This window comes from Monodon monoceros, unplaced genomic scaffold (genome assembly GCF_005190385.1).
Source record: "Monodon monoceros isolate NGI ecotype Baffin Bay Population unplaced genomic scaffold, NGI_Narwhal_1 Super_Scaffold_20, whole genome shotgun sequence".
Lineage (NCBI taxonomy): Eukaryota > Metazoa > Chordata > Mammalia > Artiodactyla > Monodontidae > Monodon > Monodon monoceros.
In genome coordinates, this window is record NW_021703777.1 from 73,683,424 (window position 1) to 73,710,750 (window position 27,327).

Here is a 27,327-nt window from a genome sequence, read left to right on the forward strand (position 1 = left end):
TGTGTGAGCGTGTGTGCGTGTGGGGGTGTGTCTGTGTGTGTGAGGGGTGTGTGTGTGAGGGTGAGTGTGTATGTGAGGGTGTCTGTGTCTGAGAGTGTGTGTGAAGGTGTGTGAGGGTGGGTGTGAGGGTGGGTGTGTGAGCGTGTGTGTGTGATGGTGTTTGTGAGGGTGTGTGAGGGTTGTGTGTGTGTGAGAGGATGTGTGTGAGCGTGTGTGAGGGTGTGCGTGTGAGGGTGTGCGTGTGAGGGTGTGTGGAGTGTGTGTGTGGTGTATGTGTGAGGGTGTGTGTAAGGGGGTGCATGTAGGGGTGTGTGTGGGGTGTCTGTGTGTGTGTGAGGGTGTGTGTGTGTGAGGGTGTGTGTGAGTGGGTGTGAGGGTGTGTGTGTGAGGGTGTGTGTGTGTGTGAGGGTGTTTGTGTGTGAGAGGGAGGGTGTGTGTGTGAGGGTGTGCATGTGTGTGAGAGGGAGGGTGTGTGTGTGTGCGTGTGTGGGTGCGGGTGGGTGGTAGGGCATGTGTACAATGTGATTAGGGCAGCGGGGGAGGCTGGGGAAGATGATGAGGTAAGTTTGAGGAACGCATGGAGTCCCAACTACCTATGACTGGGAGGCAGTGGTAAACAGGTTTAAGTCAAGGACGCACATTTTGAAGTCAGCCTCGTATAGATGGTACTGAAACCATCTTTGAGGAGATTCACTCTGGAAGAATGATTAGAGTGAGAAGAGAAGAAATGAGCTCAAGGGACCCTGAGGAAGAGCAACATTTAAGAGATGGTGAGAAGAATCCGAACCACAAAGAAATTCACAGTGGCCCTAAGAGGTGAGAGGAAAAAGCAGGAAAAGGAAATCTTAAGTAAGGTAAAATCAAACTTTGTTATGATGAAATTAAGAGTGTTGAAATAATTACGTTTATTAGAATTTCACAATAACTGTGCTATTTGGGTGATGGGAAACCTTTTTGTTCTGAAGGGCTTTTCTTGGAATAAAGCACCGATAGTATTGTACAAAAGTACTTCCCTTAGAATTTATATATTCTCATATCCATCATCTTATCTGAGCCTCACAATAATCCTGTGAAGTAAACGAGGTAAATACTATTACCTCTAACTATTTTAATAGAAGTTGACCTTTAAAATCACAAAAGCAAATGCGAGGCCCCACGAGAAGTGTTTAAAACCATACCTCTTTAGCATTAAAGTCTGCGTCAGCATCTGCCTCCGATCATTAAGCCCCACATCTTTTAAACTGTGGAGGAAGCTGTGGGTGCTAAGGTAGATGTTGTTTATTTTTCCACTCTGTGTCTGGCAGGTCAACTCTCCGTTATATAACAGCAAAGGTTTATGACAGAAGGGAACTTTGGTGCCACCAGCCAAAATGACCTTGGATCCTATATTATAAAACAGACATCTTAATGCTGAAAGCTAATACTCAGCACACACATCAGAAAGGAATGTTTTAATTTCACTGCAATGGAAATGTATTTCTCAGTAAATGTACAAAAAAAGTGATTAAGTACCTTGTATAGTGTCCTTGTGAAAGACATAAGTGTACACCTTATCATCATCGTAGGCAATAAACACACCTTTATCCATTGGCCAGTTTTCCCAAAGAACACCTTTAATGGTTGGTGAAAAATCTGGAATCTCATAGGTAGCATCATTAACCTACAAAATAAGGATTTACAGATTTGCCCCAGGTCTGTACTTAAACCATTATCATTTGCCTTGGTAGGAAGGAGCCTGTCTACAGCCTTAGCTGGCAAAGCTTACCAACCCACATTCAACTCAGCAACATCCCAAGATAAAGGAAGAAAAGTTTATTTTCCCATTCCTAGAGGTCTGGCTTGAAAAAAACCTGTAGTTATATGGAAAATCAAGGATTTCACCTAAAATTTGGTGAATTTGCAGGAAAAACTACAAGTCTGGACACAAAACTTCAGGTTAAGAAAAAAAAGTTGAAGTTGCTCAAGATGATGGAAATTTAAACTATGAACACACTTGTGCTTAGAAAATTTTCAATAGTACTGGGTACAGAAATGCTCCAACTAGAGAAAAAACAAATTAATTTGTATATGATTTGAGATTTAAATAAATTACACTCAGTATGTTTTATTTCAAAAACTTCTCTACAGCGCAATTCCAACAAACATAAACTGTAGTTACAGTAATATAAGCTATTAAAAAAAAATCAGTCCACATATTCCAATTCCACATATTCCTCAGGCAGATAGGCTTATATATATCCTCAATGTGAAGCTAAGAAACACCTGCCTCCTCTCTATCTTCCTCTCAAAATAAGAATGAAATATAAAATTCCTATAGATAATAATAACTAATATTATACAGCCATACAATACAGTATGGCCACTACTTAATATCCACATGTGGCTCTTAAGCACTGAAATGTGTCTAGTCCAAATTGAGATGTGGGTAAGTGTAAACTACCCACCAGATCTCAAGGAGTTAGTATGAAAAAAAGAGTGTAAAACATCTCATTAATAATTTTTATGTTGATTACATACTGAAATGATAATATTGGGTTAAATTAAAAATATTATTAAAATTAATTTCACCTGTTTCTTTTTACCTGTTTTAAAAAATGTGACTAGTAGAAAATTTAAAATTACGTATGTAGTTCAAATTACATTTCTATTGGATAGTGTTGCTTACCAAGAAGTGTACTTATATTTAATTATACTTATTGTACTTATATTTACTTAATTTACCTTATAAATTACTTTTTGTAAATTATACTTACTGAATTTAATATACAGAATTACTTTAAGATATGTAAGTATATATATAATTTAATAGATTATAATTTAATATATTGAATTCGAATCTCTTACTCTATAAGACAGATTCTATTATGCCCATTTTGCAGATGAAGGAAGCAGGCACACAGAAATCTGCCCAAAGTCACACAGCTAATATGCTGAAGAGTCAGGATTTGAACCAGGCAGTCTGGCTCCACAGTCTATGCTTCTAGCCACTATGTCATACTGACTCTCAGTTTGTAAGGATGAGCACACCAGTGCTAGATGGTAGAAATGTTTTAAAGGGGGTAACCATTTGTTAAATGCTTACTATGTGGCAGATGCTGTACTGAAAGCTTTATGTGCATTATCCCATTTAATTTTTATACAATCTACAAAGTAGGTACTGGAACCATTTTCATTTTATAGATGGGGAAACTGGGAATCCAATCAAAGTGAGAGCCCTGGAGGAAGCTGGTCTAGTCTCACACCACTGATACCATGTGCTGACTGTGTGACCTTGGATAAGTGACTTACCTTTTCTATGCCTTAATTTCTCCACCTGTAAAATGGTAAGATAGGAGTATTTATCTCTGGGGCTGCTTTAAGGATTAAAATAAATCCCTGATATATGTACAACATACTCAGCATGGAAATATTAGTTGTCATTATTACTAATCTCAAATCCAGGTTGGTCTGGCTGCCCATGCACTAAACTACTATACTCTACTGCCTCTGTTTATGAACTTCCTACAGTATATCACAAGTCATCCTTTATGGGTATATAGGGAGTGATGGGGTGCAAGGTTTTCATTAGGGCACATGTAAGAAAAAAGCCATCTCTCCCAATTCTAATGTATGACAGGAGTCACTTCCTTGCCATCCACACAGTGAGGGAAAAGAGGTTGAATAAATGTACACATGAAGAGAAATTGCGAGTATATATGGGAATGTTAAAGAGGAATAGTTGTGGTTTGAATTATTATATATTTTCATATATGTACATCACAGAAGCAATGTTTTTCTCACTTTGAAGTTGGATGAAAAAGTAAGCTGCAATAGTAGCACACTATGACAGGGTGAGTGTTTAAAAAAAAAAAAGAAAAGCACAGCACTCTGGTCAAGAGTCCAAGGGCCTTAGCATAGCTTCCTCTTGTGTCTGAGGTGTGGGGAGGCTCTGCACCACAAGCTCTCCTTTCCCTTCCCTGCCAGGCTGGCCTTACTCCTAGGCAAGACTGGGTATTATTTAAAAGAGGGACTGCTCCTGTGGGTACCACACGCCCCTCGGATATCTTATCCAACAACCTAAAACTCTAACCTACCAATGAGACCCTAACTTGGAAAGAAGTTCACACCCAACCCACCCCATGTTGGGCTAGGGAGGGGCTATGCCCTCGTGGAGTCATTCTTTTGTGTGGATTTGTTTCACCAGGGTTTTTATTTTTAACTTAACTGAGTTTCAAGTTAGACTTGGAAAAGGGATTGGGGATGAGCAGCAACAGGTGACAAAATTCTGGAATGTGAGGGGTTTAAGTTGTGATAAAAGAGGTAAAGAGGGCAGAGCTTTAACTAACCCCTGCTAAATAGCTACCCTATGCCTGATAATATGTTTGGAAAAATCAGCTCACTGAAACCTCATCCCAACCCTAGGAAGGAGGTCACACTAGCCTCTTTGACAGAAATTATCAAGGAAAGGAGAACTGTAAAAGGAGAAAGAAAAAAGCATCAACTGGTTCGGGACAGGTCTTACCCCTGGCTCTTCTCCGAGCCGTCAGACCCCACTTCTCACTCTCAGTCCTGTCAGATGCCCGCTGCACCCTGCTCCCCTCTTGTGCACCCTGTCTAAACAGCAGACTCCACCTGGGGTGAACCCAAATAGGAAGCAAGGCAGCTTAACTCCTTACACCCTGTTCCAGAAAGGAAATCTCTACAGATTGAATTTCCTTATTAAGTAGAGGGAACACAAGGTCATCTTTTTATTTAGGTCATTTTTCCTCATTTGTTTTGTGATCGAGAAATGGGTTCAATAAGAACTAGAATATTAGGAATTTGGCATAAATAATTCAGACACCCATGGAAACCTGTTACATCTGTCAAAGAAAGAAAAGAAAAAGAAAAAAAATGAAGGGAAGATAAAGAAAGGAAGGGAGGAGAGGAAGAGAGAGACAGAAATGGAAGGAAGAAAGTCTTTATATCTAGGAGAGTGTATTGTGAGGGGAGAGCTGTCTTCATTGAATCATGTCTTCACTGTGGTGAAGCACAGATGCCTAGGGAACAGTTATTAAGGGTGGGTCCAAGAGCAGCTGTAGGCTGTGTGAACTGTGACCAACAACATACAAATCATTAACTGGATATCAAAAATAAATGAAAAATTCAAGTATAGTAGGTGATGTAAAAATACAACATCTCCTTTATCTAAATCTATTCTCAAAAAAGTTAAGGATGTTTAAAAATAAGAGTAACTAAGTCTAAAAATGGGTTCATCTGTTTTCAATCACTAATGCAAAAATACCTTTCCTTTATGTTCAGGATCTTTAAGGGAAGAGGGAAATCAACTGAGGTGGGCAAAAAGGACAGAGAACAGTCCCTGCCCTCTGAAGCTATTGCATTTCTAGAGAGAAAACTCATGTACCTGAAGATACACTGTAATACTGTGCAGTAAATAAGGTTAAAAATGGTGCAGAATATAACAACTATTCTTTCCACTAAAGTATCTCTCTGAAGATTTTTAACACTGAAAAATGGCAAAATAATGGAAAAACTTTTCTTGATGTAAATAGTCATGAAAACGGATCACAAACATGATATCACAAACATGATAACAAAGTACTACAATCCTTGGCAAGGTTTAAGAGAAAATGATCTTATATATGGAATATATCTTAAAAACACTTTTTTCTTCATATGTTGCATTTTTTAAAGACAAGCATTTGAAAACTTTTCTTGACTTACTGGACAGTAGACATATCCATCACTTTTTTCATCAATGAAAACTAATCTGGTCCCATTTGGGTCAGGAAAAATCTTTTTCACACTAACAGGATGTCGATAATCATTAACAAATTGCCAATCTTCAATGTAGAAATACTGAATGACACCAGTCTAAAAAGATACAGTCATAGAAATAAAAGGTTGTCAAGAAGATACAGACTTTCAGCATTTATGTTAAACATATTTCCTAACTTAAAGAAAAAAAATGTCGTATTTTTGATCAAGGAAGAATCTAAGAATAATATTTACTATATAAGCAAAGTACAGACCCAAGAAAATAAAATGAAAATGCACATGTGATTAAACAGTCTATTAATTCTAACATTCTTAGTGATATTAAAGCTTAATTGATTTTTCAGATTTTCCACTTGCAAGAAATACCCTTATTGTTTAAGAGTGACTTTCAAGTCATGTTACTTTAAATATTTTTGCTGTTAATTAATAAATTAGAAAATTAAATTTAAAATAAAAAATAAACCAAAACCCACCAGATACAATCAATTGTAGTTCTGTATGTTAGCAAAGAACATGTAGACATCAAAATTTTAAAATATATCATTTACAATCACTCAAAAAAATTAAATACTTAGGTGTAAATTCAACAAAGCATGCATAGGATTTGTGCGCTGAAAACTAAAAAACACTAATGAAAGAATTAAAGAACATCTGAATAAATGGAGAGGTGTACTGTATTCATGGATTGGTGTCATAGTAAACATGTTACTTCTCCTGAACTTATATACAAAAGAACTTATATACAAAATCAACAAGATTTTTTTGTAGACACAGACAAGATTATTCTAAAATTTATATGGACCAGCAAAGGAACTACAATAGCTAAAACAGTTTTGAAAAAATATAGTGGGAAAATTAGTCTATTAAATTTCAAGACTTTTTTTTATAGCTACAGCCATCAAGATTCTGTAGTATTGGTGGAGGGATAGACACATAGATCATTGGAATACACCAGAAAAGCCAGATTACTTGTTACCAGGGATTAAGGATGAGGTGGGGGCAGGAGGAAAGGGGATGTGGAGATAAAACAGCAACATGAAGGATCCTTGTAGTGACAGAATTGTTCTGTATCTTGACTATTAATGTCAATACCCTGGTTGTGATATGCAATGTAATATTACCATTGGGGGAAACTAGGAAAAGGGTTTATTAGGATCTCTCTGTATTGTTTCTTACAACTTCATGTGAATCTATGATGATCTCAAAATAAAAAGTTTAATTGAAATAAAAACACATGATAATATCTTAGATTTCTATTCAGGCCAAGATGGAATAACAGACATGATTTAACTTTCCCACCCAAAATGACCAAAAATAACAGACAAAATACATGAAAAAACAGTTTTTAAGATATTGGAATAAGGCAACAAAGGACAACGATCTCTGAGAGATGGGAAACAAACAAGGTAAGTCCTGTGAATGCTCCAGCTTTCGCCTTGGGAGAGTTTTCAAGCCACGGCAAAGGGAGGGAAAATGCAGGTGGAGCACGATTCCCTGAGGTGAGGAGATAGAGCTGAGAGTCCAGTGGGGGCAGGGAAGGAGGCGGCTAGACTTTGTAGGGTATAGTACAAGAGAGGAGAAAGCTGCACTGAGAGAGAACAGAGGGTCTACCTTGAGTCTTCAGCAGAGAACTAATCACTGCATAAATATGAGAAAACTGCTGAAGCCAGGAAAAAGAACCATCCAAAAGGATGAGCGTGAACAGTGACTGGCACTCACACATGTTCCCAATAGCCAGATTGGAAAACATAATTCATGGGATATTGGGTAGAGTATTCAGGAAGATCTCGCCTCAAAAGTGGGAAGTAATCAGCTGTAGACTAAGCAGTGTTTCACATCTACCTAACAAATCACAAAATCAGACTCAAAAGGGTCAAACTGTTTCCAAGCAAATTAACTGCATCCCAGAACAGAGCTGAAGAGTATTTTTAGGAATACAAAAACATCCAGCACCCCAAAAGGTAAAAGTACCATGAGTGCAAAGAAGTAGGAAAACATAACCCATATTAAGGAGAATAACTGATCAATCAAAACTGACCCGGATATTAGAATTAGCAGACAATGTAACTACAACAGTTAATATCACTGCATGGCATATGTTTAAAAAGGTAACCGGAGACATGGAAGATACAAAAACAGACTCTAATATATCTTCTGCAGGTGAGCTACCATGTCTGAAATGAAAAATACGATGGATGAAACTACCGGCAGATTTAAACATGACAGAAAAAAAGGCTAGTGACCTTGAAATACAGCAGTAGAAATTATCCAAAATGAAACTGAGAAAAAAAGAATAAAAAAATTTAAAGAGCATCAACTGCGGGATAATTTAAAGTGGTTTAATATATGTATAATTGGAGTTTCTGAAATTGGAATGCAAACAGAGGGAGAAAAAAATATTTGAAGAAATAATGGTTGAAAATATTCCAAATTTTATTAAAACTATAAACCCTTGGATTCAACAACCTCAAGCACAAGAAATATGAAGAAACTTACATCAAGACAGATCACAATCAACTTGCTCAAAACCAGTGATAAAGTATTAAAAGAAGCCAGAGGAAAAAGACAGCTTACACACAGAGGAACAAAGATAAAGATGACCGATTTCTCATTAGAAATAATGCAGGCCAGAAGACAGAGGAGCAACATCTTTAAAGTGCTGAAAGAAAAAACTGTCAACCTACAATTCTATATCTAGCAAAAATATTTTTCAAAAATGCAGGTGAAATAAAGATGTTTTCAGACACGAAAGCAAAAGAATTCATCACCAGCAGACCAGCACTACAAACAGTGATAAAGGAAGTCCTTTAGTGGAAGGAAAATGATACCAGCTGGAACTATGGATCCACATAATAGAATGAAGGGCACCAAAAATGGTAACTATATGGAGAAATATATAAGATATTTTTAATTATGTAAATCTCTTAATTGATTGTTTAAACAAAACTAATATCAGTGTATTATGGGGTTTATGACACCTGCAAAAGTAAAATGTATGACAGCAACAGCAGAGGTAGGAGGGGACACATACTATTCTAATAAATGAACTTATACTATTCTCTATACCTTACAAGGTATAATGTCACTTGAAGGTAGCCTGTGATAAATTAAGGATGTATACTACAAAACCTAAAACAACCACTAAAATAAGAGTTGTAGCTAATAAGGTCAATGAATGAGATAAAATTGAATAGTAAAAAATACACAATCCAAAAGAAGGCAAAGGAAGAGGAAAAAGGCAACAAAGAAGAGATGGGACAAATAGAAAACAAATAGCGAGATGGTAGATCGAACCTAAACACAGAGATAATCTCATTAAATTCAAAAGTCTAAACAACATAATTGGACTTCCCTGGTGGCGCAGTGGTTAAGGATCCACCTGCCAATGCAGGGGACATGGGTTCAAGCCCTGGTCCAGGAAGATCCCACATGCCGTGGTGCAACTAAGCCCGTGTGCCACAACTACTGAGCCTGAGTTCTAGGGCCCGCGAGCCACAACTACTGAGCCCACGTGCAACAAATACTGAAGCCTGCATGCATAGGGCCCATGCTCTGCAAAAAGAGAAGCCACCACAATGAGGAGCCTGCACACTGCAACGAAGAATAGCCCCCAACTCGCCGCAGCTAGAGAAAGCCTGCGTGCAGCAACGAAGACCCAACACAACCAAAAATAAATAAATAAATAAATTTTAAAAAAATAAAAAAATAAACACTGTAATTAAAAGGCAGAGTTTGTCAAATTGTGAGAATTAATATGGTGCCTACAAGAAAAATATTTTACATATAAAGACACAAATGGTTAAAAATAAAAGAATGGAAAAATATATACCAGGGTAACATTCTAAAAAATTAGAATGGCTATATTAATATCAGGCAAAATCAATTCCAGAGCAAAGACTATTGCCAGGGATAAAAAGGGTCATTTCAAAATGATAAAGGGGCTAATTTATGAAGAGAACATAACCATCCTAAATGGTTATGTACCTAATAACAGAGCTTCAATACACATAAATAAAAAAAAATGACAGAACTGCAAAGAGAAATAGACAAATCCACAATTGTAATCTGAGTTTTCAATACCATTTTCTCAATAATTGACAGAACAAGTATATATAAAGTTGCAGAAGTCTTGAACATCATCAACCACCTTGATCTGACATTCTAGAACAGCATTCCTTTCCAAATACACAAGAACATTTACCAAGATAGATCACACTCTGTACCATAAATTAAGTCCCACAAATTTAAAAGGATTCAAGTCATACAAAGTATGTTCACTGACCATAACAGAACTAAATCAGAAATCAATAACAGAAAGATCTCTGTAAAATCTCGATTGTTAGAAAACTAAACACCGGACTTCTAAATAACCCATGAATCAGAGAAGAAATTAAAAGAGAAATTGTAAAACATTTTGAACTGAATAAAAATAAAACACAACATATCAGAATTTGCGGGATGTTGCTAAGATAGTACTTAGGGGAAAATGTCTAGCACTAAGGGAATATATTAGAAAAGAATTGTCTCAACTCAATGAACTCAGCTTCCATCTTAAGAAACTAGAAAAAGAACAAATTAAAGCCAAAATAAGCAGGAGAAAGGAAATAAAGATCAGAGCAGAAATCAATGAAACAGAAAACAACAGAGAAAAATCAATGAAACGAAACAGTTGTATTCTCCTAAAAGATTGATAAAACAAAACTGATAAACCTCCAGGCACACCAATCAGGAAAAATGACACAAATTACCCAAATCAGGAAAGAAACAGGTGATATTACTACAGATTCTACAAATATTTAAAAGGATAATAAGGAATATTATGAATAATTTTATGCCTATACATTTGATAATTTAGATAAATGGACAAATTCCTTGAAAAACACAAACTACCAAAGCTCACTCATGGAAAAAACAGATAACCCAAATATTTTGATATTGATTATAGGAATTAAATTTATAGTTTAAAACCTTCCCATAAAAAAACTCCAGGCCTAGAAGGCTTCGTAGGAAAACAGCTCCACCATGGCACCTGGCTACTTTGCAATGCCACAGAGTCAAGGCTCAACTGTAGTCTGACCCATGTCTTGGCAGAATCCTCTGTTATCTTACAAGGAACATGGTGAGATGGGCACTCTTGTGAAAATCTGTCACTGAGTCATTTCTCATCCACCTCTCTGTCTCGTGGGAGACTTCCATGAGGAATTTCTCAGCTGCTTCCCTGGTTCCAATGATGTCCAATTCATCTTGGATCGTCCAATTCATCTTCCTTAGTGTATAGCTGCAGAGTATAAACTGCTTAGTTGTAGCAGAGTTGAGTCCTCCACCACAGAGTACATAGAAGAGCATCTGACCCCTTCGGTTTCGTATTATCCTGTGGCACTAAGGATGTGGGGAGCTCTAATAACATGATCTTGCCTTTGCTGTATACATCTATTTGGGGCTGCTTCCTCCTTACCAGCTGAATCTATGGAAGTGCAGCAAGCCAACCTAGCAGGTACTACTCAGCTGCTGCTAGGAATTGCTTGATCACCCAGTAGGCTTCACTGGCACATTCTTTCAAACATTTAAGCAAAAAACAAACAAAAAACAAAACAAAACACTAATTCTAATCAACCCTTCCAGAAAATTGAAGATGACTAACTCATTCTATGATCATTACCCTGATACTAAAATCAGACAAAGGCATCATAGGAAAAGAAAACAGCAGACCAATGTCCCTCATGTACGTAGATATAAAGATTTGAAATAAAACTTCAGTAAATGAATTCAACAATGTATAAAAAGAAGAATACATCATGATCAAGCGGGGGTTATCCCAGGAATGCTGGGTTGGCTTAACACTAGAAAATTAATATAATCCACAAATTATAAACAAAGAAAACCCATGTGATCATTTCGATAGATGGAGAAAAAGCATTTGATAAAATCCAACAGCCACAGAAATTCTTAGTAAACTAGGAATAGAAGAAAACTTCTTCAACCTGATAACAGGAATCTGTAAAAGACCTACAGCTAACATCATACTTAATGGTCAAGAACAAGACAAAGACATCTACTCTCATTGCTTCTATCCAACAATATATTGGAATAGAAGGCAGACTGAAAAGGAAGAAGTAAAACTATCTTTATTAGCAGATGACATGATCATCTATATAGAAAATCCAATGGAATCTACCAAAAAAAACCACTACTAGAACTAGTGAGTTTAGCTAGGTTTCAGGATACAAGATGAATATACAAAAGTCAGTTGCATGTCTATATGCTAGAAATGAATAATCAGAAATCGAAATAAAAAGGCAATACCATGTATAGGAGTACCCAAAATACGGAATACTTAGGTATAAATCTGAAACAAGATGTGAAAGACCTGTACACAGAAAACTCCAAAACATTGCTAAGAGAAATTAAAGAAAATCTAAATAAATGAAGATATATATCTTGTTCCTTGGTGGGAAGACTCAATATTGTTATGATGGCAGTTGATCTGTAAGTTCAACAATGATCCCAATAAAAATCCCAGCAGGTTTTTTGTAAAACTGGACAAACTTATTGTAAAATTTAACTGGGAATACAAAAAACTGAGAATAGCCAAAACAACTTTGAAAGGGAAACACAAAAGTTAGAGGGCTAACACTACCTGATTTCAAGACTTATTATAAAGCTACAGCAATCAAAGCATTGTGATACTGATGTAAAGACAGATAAACAGATCAAGAGAATGAACAGAGTCCAGAAAAAGATCTGTGCATTTATGGACAATTGATTTTTGACAAAAGTACAAAATCGACTCAACAGAATAATAGTGTTTTCAACAAATGTTGCTGGAACAACCGAATAGCTATATGCAGGGAAAAAGCCCACAATACTTTGATCCATATCTCACAGCATAAACAAAAATTAACTCAAAATGGATCACAGATCTCAATGTAAAACATAAAAGTTGAAAGCTTCTAGAAGAAAACATAAGAGAAAAACTTTGTGACCTTGGGTTAGGCAAAAATTTCTTCGATATGACACCCAAAGCACAACCTATAAAAAAATTAATTGATAAACTGGACCTGGTCAAAATTTTTTAAATTCTCCTCTTTGAAAGACACTGTTAAGAGACTGAAAAGACAACTCACACACTCGGTGGAAAATACTTGCGAAGCACATATCCGATAAAGGACTTTAATCCAAAATGTGTGAAGAACCGTCAAAGCTCAATAAGAAAACAAACAATCCAATTAAGAAATGGTCAAGGGCTTCCCTGGTGGCGCAGGGGTTAAGAATTCGCCTGCCAATGCAGGGCACACAGGTTCAAGCCCTGGTCTGAGAAGATCCCACATGCCACGGAGCAACTAAGCCCGTGTGCCACAACTACTGAGCCTGTGCTCTAGAGACCGCAAACCACAACTACTGAGCCCATGTGCAACAACTACTGAAGCCTGCGTGCCTAGAGCCTGTGCTCTGCAACGAGAAGCCCATGCTCCACAACGAAGAGTAGCCCCTGCTCGCTGCAACTAGAGAAAGCCTGCGCACAGCAACAAAGACCCAATGCAGCCAAAAATAAATAAATTAAATAAATTAAAAAAAAAAAAGAAATGGTCAAAAAACTTGGACACTTCACCAAAGATATACAGCTAGCAAATAAGCATATGAAAAGATGTTCTACATCATTAGTCCGGTAATGAAATGCAAATTAAAATCATAATGAGGTATCGCTACACACTTACTAGAGTGGCTAAAATGTAAAAGACCGATCATATCAAGTGTTAGTGAGGATGTAGAGGAACTGGAGCACTTATACACTGTTGATGGGAATGTAAAATGGTACAACCAATTAATTTAGAAAAGAGTCTGTCAGTTTCTTAAAAGGTTAAACATACACTTGCTATATGACATATCATTCTACTTCTAGGCATTTATCCAAGAGAAAAGAAAGCATATGTCTATACAAAGACTTGAACACAAATTTGTTTATAGCAGCTTTATTTGTAAATATTCCAAACTGGAAGTAACACCAATGTCCATCCATAGGTTCACGGATAAGCAAATTATGATATATGCATACTGTGGAATACTACCCAGCAAGAAAAAGGAATGAACTATTGACACACACACCAACATGGATGAATCTCAAAATAACTATATTGAGCCAGACAAAAGGAGTGCCTACTATGATTCCATTTATATACAACTCTAGAAAAGACAAACTCATTTATAGTGACAGAAAGCACTGAGTGGGGAGGGATGGGAAGGCGGAATCATAAAGGGTCATTAGAAAACTTTTGGGGGTGATGAATATGTTCACTATTTTGATTAAGTTGATGGTGTTTTCACAGGATATACATATGTCAAAACTTATCAAATTATAGACTTTCAATAGTGTGGTTTATTGTATAACAATTATACTTCAATAAAGCTGCTAAAAAACCCCGATATTTTCAGAATCACTCAAGAATGAGATATTTTATAGGAAAAAAAGATTTTGTAACTGTGTGTGGTGATGGATGTTAACTAGAGGGTTACCATTTTGCAATATGTACAAAGACTGAATCATTATGCTGCACACCTGAAACTAATAGAATGTTATATGTCAATTATACCTCAATAAAAAAAAGAAACTGAGACAGAGATAAATGCTACGTTATTGGCAGATTACTACACTTTGAGTTCTTACTTCACAATGCTGTGTGGCACAGTGGGAAGAGTAGATTTTCCATCAGAAAATCTTGCTTGTTAAGTCCACCTCTACTACAAACTTACTAACTTCTCAATCTTCAGTATCCTTATCTCTAAAACTTTTCTGCTTATATATTTATGACTATATTTACTACTTATTTACCACTTTACCTGATACATGAAACCTACCCTACTTGTGTATATAGCTCAAAGACTCATTATTTTAGGTCAAACTTAAATTTAAAAAGTCTCTCTTCTGGCAATAAGCATGTTTTAAAATATGCTCGGTTTATAAAACAGTATGAGAAAATGGAACCTTTGAAACAGTGAATAATTGTTTTCTAATGTGGAAAACAATGCTTTTTTTTTTTAGACCAACTTTACTGAATTCTTCTAGAGGCTAAGCAAGGTAAGAGGTATGATATGCTTTGAAAAACTCTGAAAACTTTTTACTAATATAAGATGCTATTACTAAACTATGTTTTATGTATATGTGGCTAATGTAATATTTAGCAGTACAGGGTATTGGTGGTTCAAAAGACAAAAAATTGAAGTGGGATTCTCAATATTCAATTAATTTTAATTAAATGCCCACTAAATGTAGGCACTGGAGAGCTAAAGTTGAATGACGTGTTTTACATTTGTCATCAAATTAAATCCTTAAAGCATCTAGATAAGGAAAATGAGGCTGGGAGGTGTCAAGCAGGAAGTAGCAAGTAAGAGAGCTAGTATCTGAGCCCAGATTGTCCAGACTCCAAAGCCGTTGTGCCATCAAAATTGCTTATAGTTACAAAAGCACTTGACACTGGCAAATCACACCACCTATGTGCTCTACGTAAGTATATAATGTTTGTAATTGCACATATGATATCTATATAATAGATGTATATAAACACATATATAATAAACAAATTACAAGGTAAAAATGAGAAATTCCCCCATGTCCTATATTAAGGAAGACAATACGTACATCTGTGCCATAGATGAGGAAATCACCAGTTAAGGCATGACATAAAATACGGCACTTATCATCCACTGCTGGGAAAAGTCGAGTCTCACGTTCTTCTTGAGTATCCAACATTTCACTTTCTATCTAAAACATAAAGAATAATAGTGGATCATAGATTTATCTGAATAAACCTGGTTTGCGACATCTAAGGGGTAGGGGAGAGTCTTTTTCTTAAGTTCAGCTAAACATTCAGACTCACCAAACTATCACAGACCAGTTTACTCAAAACGATATCAGGAAGGAACCCAGCTTGCCAGCAGGACGCATTAAACAACCCTTTTAATGGGAATAGTCTCCGCAGCAGGCTCTGCAATTGTCTAGTAGCTAGTATCTTTGGCTTCCCAGAAGCAAAGAGCCAAGAAACAGATGTGGGAGATGCCCTGGTTGAGAAGTCCCATATTTCAGGGGCCAATATCTCTTGAGCAACTCAACAGGCACAGTTTCAAGATCCCCACAAGTGACATGCCCAAATACATGGGTCAGTGCATTCCAGGAAGCCAGACGTATGGCATTCCCATCAGTTTTTACAATTTAATTATAGTTCCTCCTAGATGCAGTCTACACAGTCATTTTTACCATAAGCAATGTTGTGAGTAGCACAGCTGGAACTCTGTCAGGTTTCATGGGAACAGAGCTTGGGAGTCAACTGAACAGCTCATGCAGAAGGGTAAGGAGTTCTGTTAATCCTTTATCCATATCTGGCTTTCTAGCTAGTCTGTCATATGGTTGCTTCTTTTTTTTTTTTTTTTTAAATAAATCTTTATTTTAGAATGCTTTTAGATTTTCAGAAAAGGTGTGAAGATAGTAGAGTTCTCATATACCCCACACCTGGTTTCCCCTATCATTGATACGTTACATGAGTATGGTACGTTTATTACAAATAATAACAAATATCGATACATCATTTACAACATAACTCCATACGTTATTCAGATTTCCTAGTTTTTACCCTAATGCTGTTTTTTGTTTTTTTTTAACATCTTTATTGGAGTATCATTGCTTTACAATGGTGTGTTAGTTTCTGCTGTATAACAAAGTGAATCAGCTGTACATATACATTTATCCCCATATCCCCTCCCTCTTGTGCTCCCTCCAATCCTCCCTATCCCACCCCTCTAGGTGGTCACAAAGCATATGGTCGCTTCTTGACCAAAGTTCTTGATAATAAAACATTAGGCTGTTCATCACTTACCTGAGCAGGCCTCAGGACATCAAAATTATGCTTACCAAATGTAACTGGACTTTGCCTTCAAAAAGTGCAGCTGCATAGTCAGAATGAAGGCAAACGCTGGCTACTGTACCCAGATATTCCACATCTTTCAATTTTTTAACAGCTGCAGCAATTAAAACAAAACCAAACACATTAAAATATAAATAAAATGATCTAATTAATGATTTGCAAATAAGTTTTAAACGTGTGCCTTTGCAAGAATATTCCGAACCTAACATTTTTATTTTAGCCATTCTAAAGAAAATCTTAGTTGCCATATAAATTTGCCTTCAGGAATTTCATAGTGGTTCACATGAAACAAAGTAATGTAAAATAAAATCACATGCAAAACAACCAAAAATTAAACCTTAGTGACAATAAGCTTAATAGAACATCTAAGGATAATTCTCAGGTTGGCTCTGTTCCTGAGGGATATCTGACCTCCAGTGGGGAAAGGGGTGGAGAGGAGGAAGGAGGGGAAGAAAAAGCAAGGCTCCCTTCAGATGCTAATGGTCATTTTTCAAAGAATAAAGCAGGAGAGGGAATCAACATTTACTAAGTACCCACCAGACCAAGAAGTGCCTAAGAAAGACCGTGTGCAAAAGCAGATCACACATTTTATTTCATTTAATTTTCCTCATAAGTAGAAGAATCCTCATTTTCCAGATAAGTAAACCAAGGCTCAGAGGGGTAAAGAATTTGTCTACAGGCACCCAGCTAAAAGGGGCAGAGGGAATTTGAACCCAGGGCCCAATTCTAAAGATCACACTCTGCCCCGCTATACCATGGTGTCTTCACAACAAAGGTAAAGAATAAAACCTTTCCAAATATTATGCAAATTTTTTAGAAGATTTGCAAAACCATTTAAGCTAAGAAAGGGATGTCTGAAGAAAAAGAGTGAAAGACTTGGTCTTAAAAGAAACTATCAGTGCTTCCCAAATAAAAACAAATTATATGCTAGATAAGAAAACAACTGGATTTAGACTTGCCGTTCTCTCCAAGGACATAAAACCAAGCTCGATTATTCATTCCCACAGCCAGATGATAAAGCCCTACTGCTACAAAGTTGGGTTCCACATCCACAGAAACTGTGACTGGTAGCTCCTATAATAGAGAAAAATAACAGTAGTTAACCGTTGAAACTGTTTTGATTTTATTAATAAATAAAAGTAACAGCATTTTCATACTCCTTCAACAGGGTTGGCTATGGTGACTTCAAGGAGGGAGGTGAGATATGCAATCCTGGTGCTGCAGGCATCCCCGAGGACAGGGAGCTTGGTCAGGAAAACATGGAGCGATCCCCTCTGGGTAGACAGTGCCAGCAACTGACCATCATCTGTCCAGGACAAGGTGCCCAACCCTGAAATAATGGACATAATAAAGGATTATTCAAAAACAGAGATACTGTTGCAGGCAAACAAGCAACTCTCCTCACTTAAGCTGCCAGAAGCATAAAAATCTTCAAATTTTAAAAATAGTTTAGTCTTTATTTAGACTAGGACATTCATCATGGATTGGCTTATGGACATGAGCCCTGATTCATTCAACACTGGCTCAAAGGGAAGGTATGTAAGAATTTAGTTTTTGCAACTGGATTTGGGATAAAATGCACTAGACATCTTTGAATCAAAGTGGACTTATATGCTTCTAGTCAAGGAGTATGACTCAACATAATTACTGAAATAAGGAGGCTATCTTAGGGAACTCTAGTAAAAGGTGTTAATTTTATTCCTCCTATAATTAATGCAAACCATACACTGACATATTGCTCTCTGTAATCGAAATGATGAAATGTCATTCTGCTACAGAAAAATCAGTACCTTTATTTTCATCATCCAGGTTGATTATAGCATACATGTCTTTTAATTCTGCCAAGTCATGGATTTTAATGCTGAAAAAAAAAAATGTCCTTTAAATATGACCACTAAGTTAAATTGTTTTTCTTCACAAACAATTATAAGCTATGGAACAGGTCTGTGTTCTTCAAAAAAAGGAGGATCCACTGGGTTAAGGTAAGAAAATATTAAATTTTCTATATTTAATTATATTTTATCCCTTAAATTTTTGTTTGTTTGTTGAGTTGTGGGGTAGGGTTGTGCCTTAGTTCTCTAATCTACAGCTTCAGGGACAAGGAGGTTTAAGTTATCCTGAAGAAAAGTTTGAGTAGGAAAACATTCCCCTGAGCAGTATTGATTACTGCAAGCTGAAACAGGTTTCTCTTTGCAATGTGTCCTCCCCCCACCCCGCCCCGCCTGCCCCAAGAGTTCTTTCCTACAAAAAGAAGTGACGTATAATAGAAAGAGCATTCAATTTGGAATCACAAGGCCTAGGTGGAAAGCTCTGAAAAATGCAGGCATAATGTTACTTCATGGGGTTATTGGGAAGAGTAGGTAGGCTAATGCAAATGAAAGCTGTGTAGCAGGATGTCGGGACCTAATGGTTGCAACATTTCTTTCTTCCTGTCTCCCTTCCCCTCTCCTTCCTTCCTCCCTCCCACTGTTTCCCACTTATATATTTTTCCTTTCATTTAAAACATTAAATGTTTTCATTTAATTAAACTTTTAATTTTGATACAATTATAGGTCCACATGTGGTTGTAAGAAGTAACAGAGAGATTCTGTGTAACTTTTACCTTTTTCCCCAACGGTAACACCTTGAAAAACTATAGTATGATATCATAATCAGGATGTTGACATTGATAAAATCCATGAATCTTATTCAGATGTCCCTGGTCTTACTTGTACGCTGTGTGTGTGTGTATACATATATCCACTCTTTTTTAGGTTCTTTTCCCATATAGGTCATTACAGAATATTGAGTCGAGTTCCCTGTGCTATACAGTAGGTTCTTATTAGTTATCTATTTTATATATAGTAGTATGTATATGTCAATCCCAGTCTCCCAATTTATCCCTTCCCTCCCTTCCCCCCTGGTAACCATAGGTTTTTTTCTACATTTGTGACTATTTGTTTTGTAAATAAGTTTATTTGTACCATTTTTTTAGTTTCCACATATAAGCGATATCATATGATATTTATCTTTCTCTGACTTATTCACTCAATATGACAATCTCTAGGTCCATCCATATTGCTGCAAATGGCATTATTTTGTTCTTTTTTATGGCTGAGTAATATTCTATTGTATATATGTACCACATCTTCTTTATCCACTCCTCTGTTGATGGACATTTAGGTTGCTTCCATGTCTTGGCCACTGTAAATAATGCTGCAGTGAACATTGGGGTGCTCGTATCTTTTTGACCAACAGTGTAGGAGGGTTCCCTTTTCTCCACACCCTCTCCAGCATTTGTTGCTTGTAGATTTTTTTGATGATGGCCATTCTAACTGGTATGAGGTGATACCCCATTATAGTTTTGATTTGCATTTCTCTAATAATTAATGATGTTGAGCATCTTTTCATGTGCTTTTTGGCCATCTGTATGTCTTCTTTAGAGAAATGTTTATTTAGATCTTCTGCCCATTTTTTGATTGGGTTGTGTTCCCTATCTTCTAAGTTGTCAAATTTCTGAGTATAAAGGTGTTTGTAGTATTCCTTTCTCCTTTTAATGGTTTTCAGGTCTGTAGTGATACCTCTATTTCACTCCTGATATTGGTGATTTGTGTCTTCTATTTTTGTCATCCTTGCTAGAGATTTATCAATTTTTTTCAAAAATTCCAGCTTTTTAATTAATTTTTTTCCTACTTTTTAATTTTCAATTTCTGCTCTTTATTACTTTCTTCCTTCTGCTCTGGGCCTATTTTGCTCTTCTTTTTCTAGTTTCTTGAGGTAGGAACTTAGCTAATTGATTTGAAATCTTTTCTTTCCTGTGTATGAATTTATACTATAAATTTTCTTCTCAGAAATGCTTTAGCTGACTCTCATATATTTTGATATGTTGCATTTCCATTTTCACTAAGTTCTATGTATTTTTTAATTTGCTTTGAGATTTACTCTTTGACCCAAGAGTTATTTGGAAGTAGGTTGTCTACTTTCCAAGTGTTTAGAGAATTTCTTGTTGTCTTTCTGCTACTGATTTCAAGCATGATTACATGATGGTTAGAGAACACATTTTGTATAATTTCAATTTCAATTTGCTGAGGTTTATTTCATGGTCCAGGATATGGTCTACCTTGGTGAATGTTCCATGGGTGCTTGGAAAAAATGTGTATTCTGTTGTTGTTGGGTGGAGTGTTCTGTAGATGTCTGCTAGGTCTGGTCGGTTTACAACATGGTCCAAGTCTGTTGAGAGTTTAGCTAAGCTACACCATGATGTAGCTGCCTTGGCATCTACTTTGGCCAAGTGCCTTGCAGGGACCTTAAACTAACACTAGTCCTTCCTGCACACGCATGCCCTACATAGCAGCCCACAGTCACAAGCAAATGTAAGTTCCTTATGCGACTTCACCAATAGTCCTTGTGACCAACAGTCTCCACTGCCTGGAGACCTACCCAGCTATTTACCATTACTGTTGCTTTTCTTTTATTCTTGATGTTCCAAATTTCCTTCTGTCATCTGTTTTCTTCTATCTGAAGAACTTCCTTCAGCAATTCTTTTAGAGGAGGTCCACTGGCAGTAAATTCTCTTTACTCTCCTTCATCTGAGGATGTTTTTATTTCACCTTCATTACTGATGGATATTTTTACTGGATATAGAGAGAGGTTTGGTTAACAATTCTTTTCTTTCAGCACTTTAAGAATGCTGTGAGTTTCCCTCTGGCCTCTATGGTTTATGGTGAGAAATCTGCTGTCATTCAAAATGTTCTCTGGCTGCTTTCAAAATCTTTTCTTTGCCTTTAGCTTTTAGCAGTTTGATTATGATGTGTCTGGGCCTAGATTTCTTTGGATTTTACCCTTTTGGGGTTTGCTGAGCTTATATAATATATAGGTTTATGTCTTTTGCCAAATGTGAGAGTTTCCGGCCATTATTTCTGAGATTCTTAAGACACAAGTGTTAGACTTTTGGTAGTTTCACAGGTCCCTGAGGCTCTGCTCATTGTTTTCTCTTTTCCAATCTTTTTTTCCTCTGGGTCTGAATGGATATTTCTATTGCTCTACCTTCAACTTCACCAACTCTTTTACTCTGTGATTTCCATCCTGGTATTACATACACTGCATTAATATTATTTTTTCAGTCCTAGAATTTCCATTTGATTCTTCTTTATAGGCTCTATTTCTTTTCTGAGACTGTTCCCATGTGTTTTGAGAATGCTAGCCCTTACTTCTTGGAGCATTTTTATAATAGCTGCTAAGTGCATCACCTTGGCATTGGTGTCTTTTGATTGCCATTTCTCAAGTGAGTTGAAATTTTCCTGATTCTTCAAGTAATTTGGGGTTATATTCTGGACATTTTGAATATTATGTTATGGACTCTGTCTTGTTTAAATCCCACAGAGAAGGTTAATTTTTTTTTTTCTTTTTTTAAGCAGGCAATCAGCCCAGTTGGGTTCAGGCCACACATTTTAACCAGCCTTCTGTGGGTTATGATTTCAATGTCAGTTCCACTTCCAAAGCCTTTGCAGTGGTACTCGGATATGTCCCTGTATGCCCTACTCTTTGGCCAGTATAGGACATGGGCTATGATCTATCCCTTATTTCAGTTCTCAAAGTCTTTGGTATGTGTTTAGGATGTGATACACACACACACAGCTCAGGGATGAACCTGGGATTTCATAAATATCTTTACAGGGTTGCTTTCCAGAGTTTCTCCTTCTCCAGGACATCCCTGGTATATTCTGGTTCCCTGGGGCTCCCCTTTTTGGTCTTCCAGCAGGAAAACTGGGGCTCTAGTTGCTCTGCTCTGCCTTGTACCTCCTACAACTGTGCCTGCAGCCAAGTAGTGAGAGGACAGAGAGAAAAATAAATAACAAGGGTATGCCCCACCTTCTCGGGACCACAGCTCCTCCAATTGGAGAGGAAGGTTACCCTCCATCAGAGTTTTAGGTGCCTGTGGGTCCTTGCTGTCACTGCCATGGTGAGACTGCTTGGTGGCTGGGGCATGAGAGAACAAAGAAAGAAAAAAAAAAAAGAAAATTGGGGGTTTCCCCAACTTTCTCTGAGTGTTAGGAGTTCTCTTTCCTGCAACTTGAGCCAGAACTAAAGGGCTTCTCTCAGAGTTCTCTCTCTCTGCCCAGTGCTTACATCCAGGGTCCAGGTTTCAGGCTGCCTCGAGTCCTGGCTGTGAGAGACCAGAAGACAAATGGGAGACTCACCACTGGCTCAGTGATACTTCAAACGCCGGCCTTCTTCTCCAATCTGCCTGCTACTATTTACTTTTCAGAGTCCTTAAATAGCTGTTCCATGGATTCTGTTCAGGTTTTATGGCTGTATTCAGTGAGAGTGACAGGGTGGAGTGTGCTTACTCCATGTTACCCAGAAGTGCCTATTTTATTTTTAAGATTGATTTTCAAGCATACTCCATTTTAGGTTTTGTATTTAGTACGCATTTAGTATTTTAGGTATTACCCCGAGTGTTAAAGGCAGAGGTAAAGGCATGTTAGGAATTTTCAATTGCAAACATATTTTAACAGTGCAACTATGGTTGATAGATTCACATTAGTTAACAATGTCTTGTTGAATCTCTTGAATATTCCTTATATAAGCTTTACTGGGAATATGTGAATATAACTTACCAGTTATCACCACATGTAGCAGCTTTGTTAAGGGTCTGTGATACTGCAATACTGGTTAGACTATCTTTATGGTCACGAGCCTGAAATATCTCTTGACCGATCTCTCGAATATGAGTGGAAATGACCACAAAAATTCCACGTGAAAAACCAATCAAGATGTAGCCATCACCATACCTATAGCAATGAAGGCAATAATACAGTAAAAGGGAAGATTAACTATCATTTGCAATACAGTAAATAAGCAAATACCTTAAAACTAAGGAATTAGAGAATATAATTTATCAAGGGCCTATTTGTCAGATAATATGCTAGGTAGTTCCACATAATAAATCATAGACTATAATCCAGAAAATGTTACATAGAGAAGTGAAAATGCTACAGACAAAAATTAAATATATTATAATTAGTAAGGGAAAACACGGGGGTATCCTTCTGTAATGAGCTTTTGTACATACCAAGTATAGCAGACAATGTTGCCATAGCGCTGCTGAAACTCCAGATCAATTGGGCTATCTGGTTCATTCAGGTTAAAAAGAAACAAAGTTTTCTTGCCAACCACTACACTTATCTGCCAGAAAAGAAAAGAGATTATGAAATGAATTACTCAGCACTTCATGAAAAGACTAATAAGCAAATCCAAAGAGCATAAACCTAATTTAGAAAGAAAATGAGCCAAATTTAGCGTGTTAAATGTTATAATTAGTAAGGTAACGATGTGACTAACTCAAAACATTTGTAACATTTTACTAATATACAGTCTGGAAAGGATCCTTGGCTTCACATATATGCAATACACCCTTGGAAGTACACTAAAATAGCTCGATGGAATAACCTTTTACAATTCTCTGTACCTCTAATATGAGTCCTGTGCAGTACAGGAAGGTAGGTCTGACATAGTTCCACTGAAACTGAATTCATATCCAGAGTATAGAGAGTCTTCTATCCTAAGGCCGTCTGATTTTGATTTTGGGCTATCTGGGATTACAGGTCCACACCTGTGTGGATAATCTAGCTCTGCTTTTTATATCATCACTCTTCCCATCACCAGCAGGGCACTGGTCAGTGTGGCTAGACTACTGTCCCGCTGTTACAAGTTGGTACTTAACTATAATTCTCAGTTGAGGGTCTAACTGTGTTGGGGAGAGAATAGAGTGCATTACTTATTTGGACTCATTAAGGGTAATGGATGTATATATATATATATGTAAAGAGAAACACTTTGATATATTTCCTTGATTCTAAGACGCTACCAGTTAGGAGTTATTATTATTTTAATAATAGCTTTTTGAGAAATAAAGGAACATTACTTCATTAAACATATTCTTGTTGATTGCGAAAATCATCTGGATTTCAGAATGTTAAAATGTGGCAGGGAAAACAATCTAAGGTATTAAAAAAATAAAACTATAATTTCCAGAGCTCTGGTACCCACATCTGATAGAGTGAAAATTTAAAAAAAGATAGAGAAATCAATACTCTTGCTTTTCAAGGTGCCCCCACTGTTTTTGCTACCATAAGAATAAGAAGAGCAGCAAGTGTAACAGGAAACTGTCCTCACTTGCTGTGATATTAGGTGGCAGCAGAAAAAACACTTAGGCCTGAGAAACTGGGGCCTGCATTGGTTTAATAAGTGAAAGACTATAATTATCACTATGGATTCTGAACCATGCTAGAAAAGGAGACAGAATATCCTAAAAAATTACCAAAATAATTTGGGCCTGGATTTGATTTAGAACTCTTACCGTGCTTTCAGCAGTGGAGGTTCGGTCATCAGTCTTCATCATGGAAAACTGCATGTTGCCAGGCTCTGATCTCACTGGTGTCTGCAAGGGTGAAAATACTATCACTATGAATAAACCCCAAACTCAAATTCATTCTATTACTAAAACAGGTAGCTTGCTTTCATTTCTGTTACAGGTTGGACTAACAACCTGAAAATCCTGCTGCTACAAACTTCTAGAAATTCTGGATGAAACTGAACACGTATCTTATTAAATGGCTAAGATAAGCTTGAAAGAAGGTTAGGAGATTTCCAGGGACCATAAGCAAAGATCAAATTGAAAACCAAAGTGTGTGCAGAAACTGATGCTGCAGATATCCAGAGCAGCAGCTGGTAAAGGGAGACGATAAGGAAGCCCATTTGGCTCAAGCTGGGCTTTGGGTCAGAAAAAATTCTTTTAAAATCAAAGACTTTCCCTCCTATGCTCATTGTGGTCTAAGGTCCAAAGTTATACTTTGAGTGGTCTAGAAACTCCCTGCAGTGTTTGGCCAAAACGAATCTAAAGCCTCTTCAAAGGCTGCAAAAAACTTCCACAGTCAAGCCCTGCTGGAGATGAGCTCACAATTCAAAATGAAAATCTCAGAAACAAACAATGGATCAAGAGGAAGAGTCACCAGATCTAAAAAGAACAGAATTATCAGAAAGAGATCATAAATACATTAAAAATGGCTAAAAACATAAAAGGACTCATAAATATAAGAAAAGACAACACTTTCTTTAAAAGTCCAGGCAGATTTTAAAAAGAACTACAAAGTACTTTCTACAAATAAAAAGTAGAGCCATTAAAATAAAGACTCAATGGGATGGACAGAGATTAGATAAATTTGAAGAAAGAATAAGTTAACTGATTTGAGGAAATTATCCTGAAGATTGCAAAGAGTGACAAAAAGAAACTATGAAAGAGAGATCAAGAGATATAAGAAGATCCAACATATGTCTAACAGTTGCTCTGGAAAGACAGAATAGAAAGGGCAAGAGGTGAATTTCAAAGAGATAATGACTAAGAACTTTCCAGGATTAATGAAAGACAGCAATCTTCAGATTCAGGAAGCAAGACAAGTCCTCAGCAGGATAAATAAAGATAAATCCACACAAGTAACAATGGAGTGCTCTGCAGAATAGCCAAGTCAAAGCAATGCAGAGAAAATACCAGACAAAACAATACTTATGACGTATGTTTTGTTTACTGCATCATAACTTAAGTAGTATGCCAAATTCTGGAAGCATACTTCTTGGGGATTAAAAATGGGAAATAGTTGTCTTGTATGTTTATAATGGCTCAGTGGTAGTGGCTTCCTTGGATGTTATGTGTGGAAAAGTATTCTAAGGTCTTGATTCAGTGAAGAAAAAAAATGCCAATATCTACTGATGATGTGTGATATGGATACAAGAGGGGGGACCTGTAGCATTCTAATTCTAAAGGACCCCAATACAGATGGATCAAAATTACAAGGTTTCTAGAAACTATTTTTTACAGTAATGCTATATATATATATATATATATATATATATATATTTTTTTTTTTTTAACATCTCTATTGTGATGTCATATTAACCTTCCTTAAGAACCACTGTAATCATGCTATGGTCTGCTCAACATGATTGAGTTCCTTCTATCTCACTTTCAAAGCTTTCCAGATACAAGAACCAACTTTCTTCTTCAGACTTATCTTCTATAAATTCTCAATCAAAGTCCAAATCTTCAGTCAGTCCAGTCTGGAATAAGCCATGAATGAGCTGTAATAAGTTTTTCCTCTTATCTTTGTTCTGTTCTGCTTGGAGTGAATGACAGCAACTGCTAAATGTCTTACAATACCCATTAAAACAAGTTTTAGCAGGGCACATGATCACCTAGGCAGACTAAATTTGCAGCTTCCCTGGCAGCAGCAAGGTGTGACCATATAACTAGGTTCTGGTCATATGATATGAATGGAAATTATGATTGCATCTTCCAGATTAGGTTGTTCACAAATTTCTTGCACTCCACTTCTCTTTTTTCCTTGCCTGGGGCTGAAATGAGGTGCTGGTATGCTTGCTTTAACCATGTACATGAGGGCAAAACACCCTAGAAAATGGCAGAACAATAAGATGGAAGGAAGGGAGGAGAAGGAAGGAAGGGGGAATTTATACAACCTTGAGAAGCAGAGATACATAGATAACATGCTTACCCCTCTCTGTTTTATGAGGAAAAACCACCCAAACTACCATATTCTTAGAGTCCTTGTAACTTTGGGTCTTGTTGTTACAAATAGTTTAGCCTATACCCTGACTGATTTAG

At 36.8% G+C, this 27,327-nt stretch overlaps 1 protein-coding gene across 4 annotated transcripts in view; it reads right to left on the reverse strand.

The window, feature by feature from the left end:
- Positions 1-27,327, reverse strand: part of WDR19 (WD repeat domain 19) — an 84,419-nt gene that overhangs the window by 41,416 nt on the left and 15,676 nt on the right. For all 4 annotated transcript variants that reach the window (XM_029234599.1, XM_029234598.1, XM_029234601.1 and 1 more), the window contains 11 exons: positions 25,012-25,092; positions 23,725-23,837; positions 23,270-23,443; positions 18,461-18,531; positions 17,828-18,000; positions 17,630-17,744; positions 16,658-16,764; positions 15,392-15,514; positions 5,704-5,853; positions 1,513-1,660; positions 1,179-1,383 (listed from right to left, as the gene is read on the reverse strand). In XM_029234599.1, the coding sequence (XP_029090432.1) occupies positions 1,179-1,383; positions 1,513-1,660; positions 5,704-5,853; positions 15,392-15,514; positions 16,658-16,764; positions 17,630-17,744; positions 17,828-18,000; positions 18,461-18,531; positions 23,270-23,443; positions 23,725-23,837; positions 25,012-25,092 (1,460 nt within the window). The remainder of the gene's footprint in view (positions 1-1,178; positions 1,384-1,512; positions 1,661-5,703; positions 5,854-15,391; positions 15,515-16,657; positions 16,765-17,629; positions 17,745-17,827; positions 18,001-18,460; positions 18,532-23,269; positions 23,444-23,724; positions 23,838-25,011; positions 25,093-27,327) is intronic.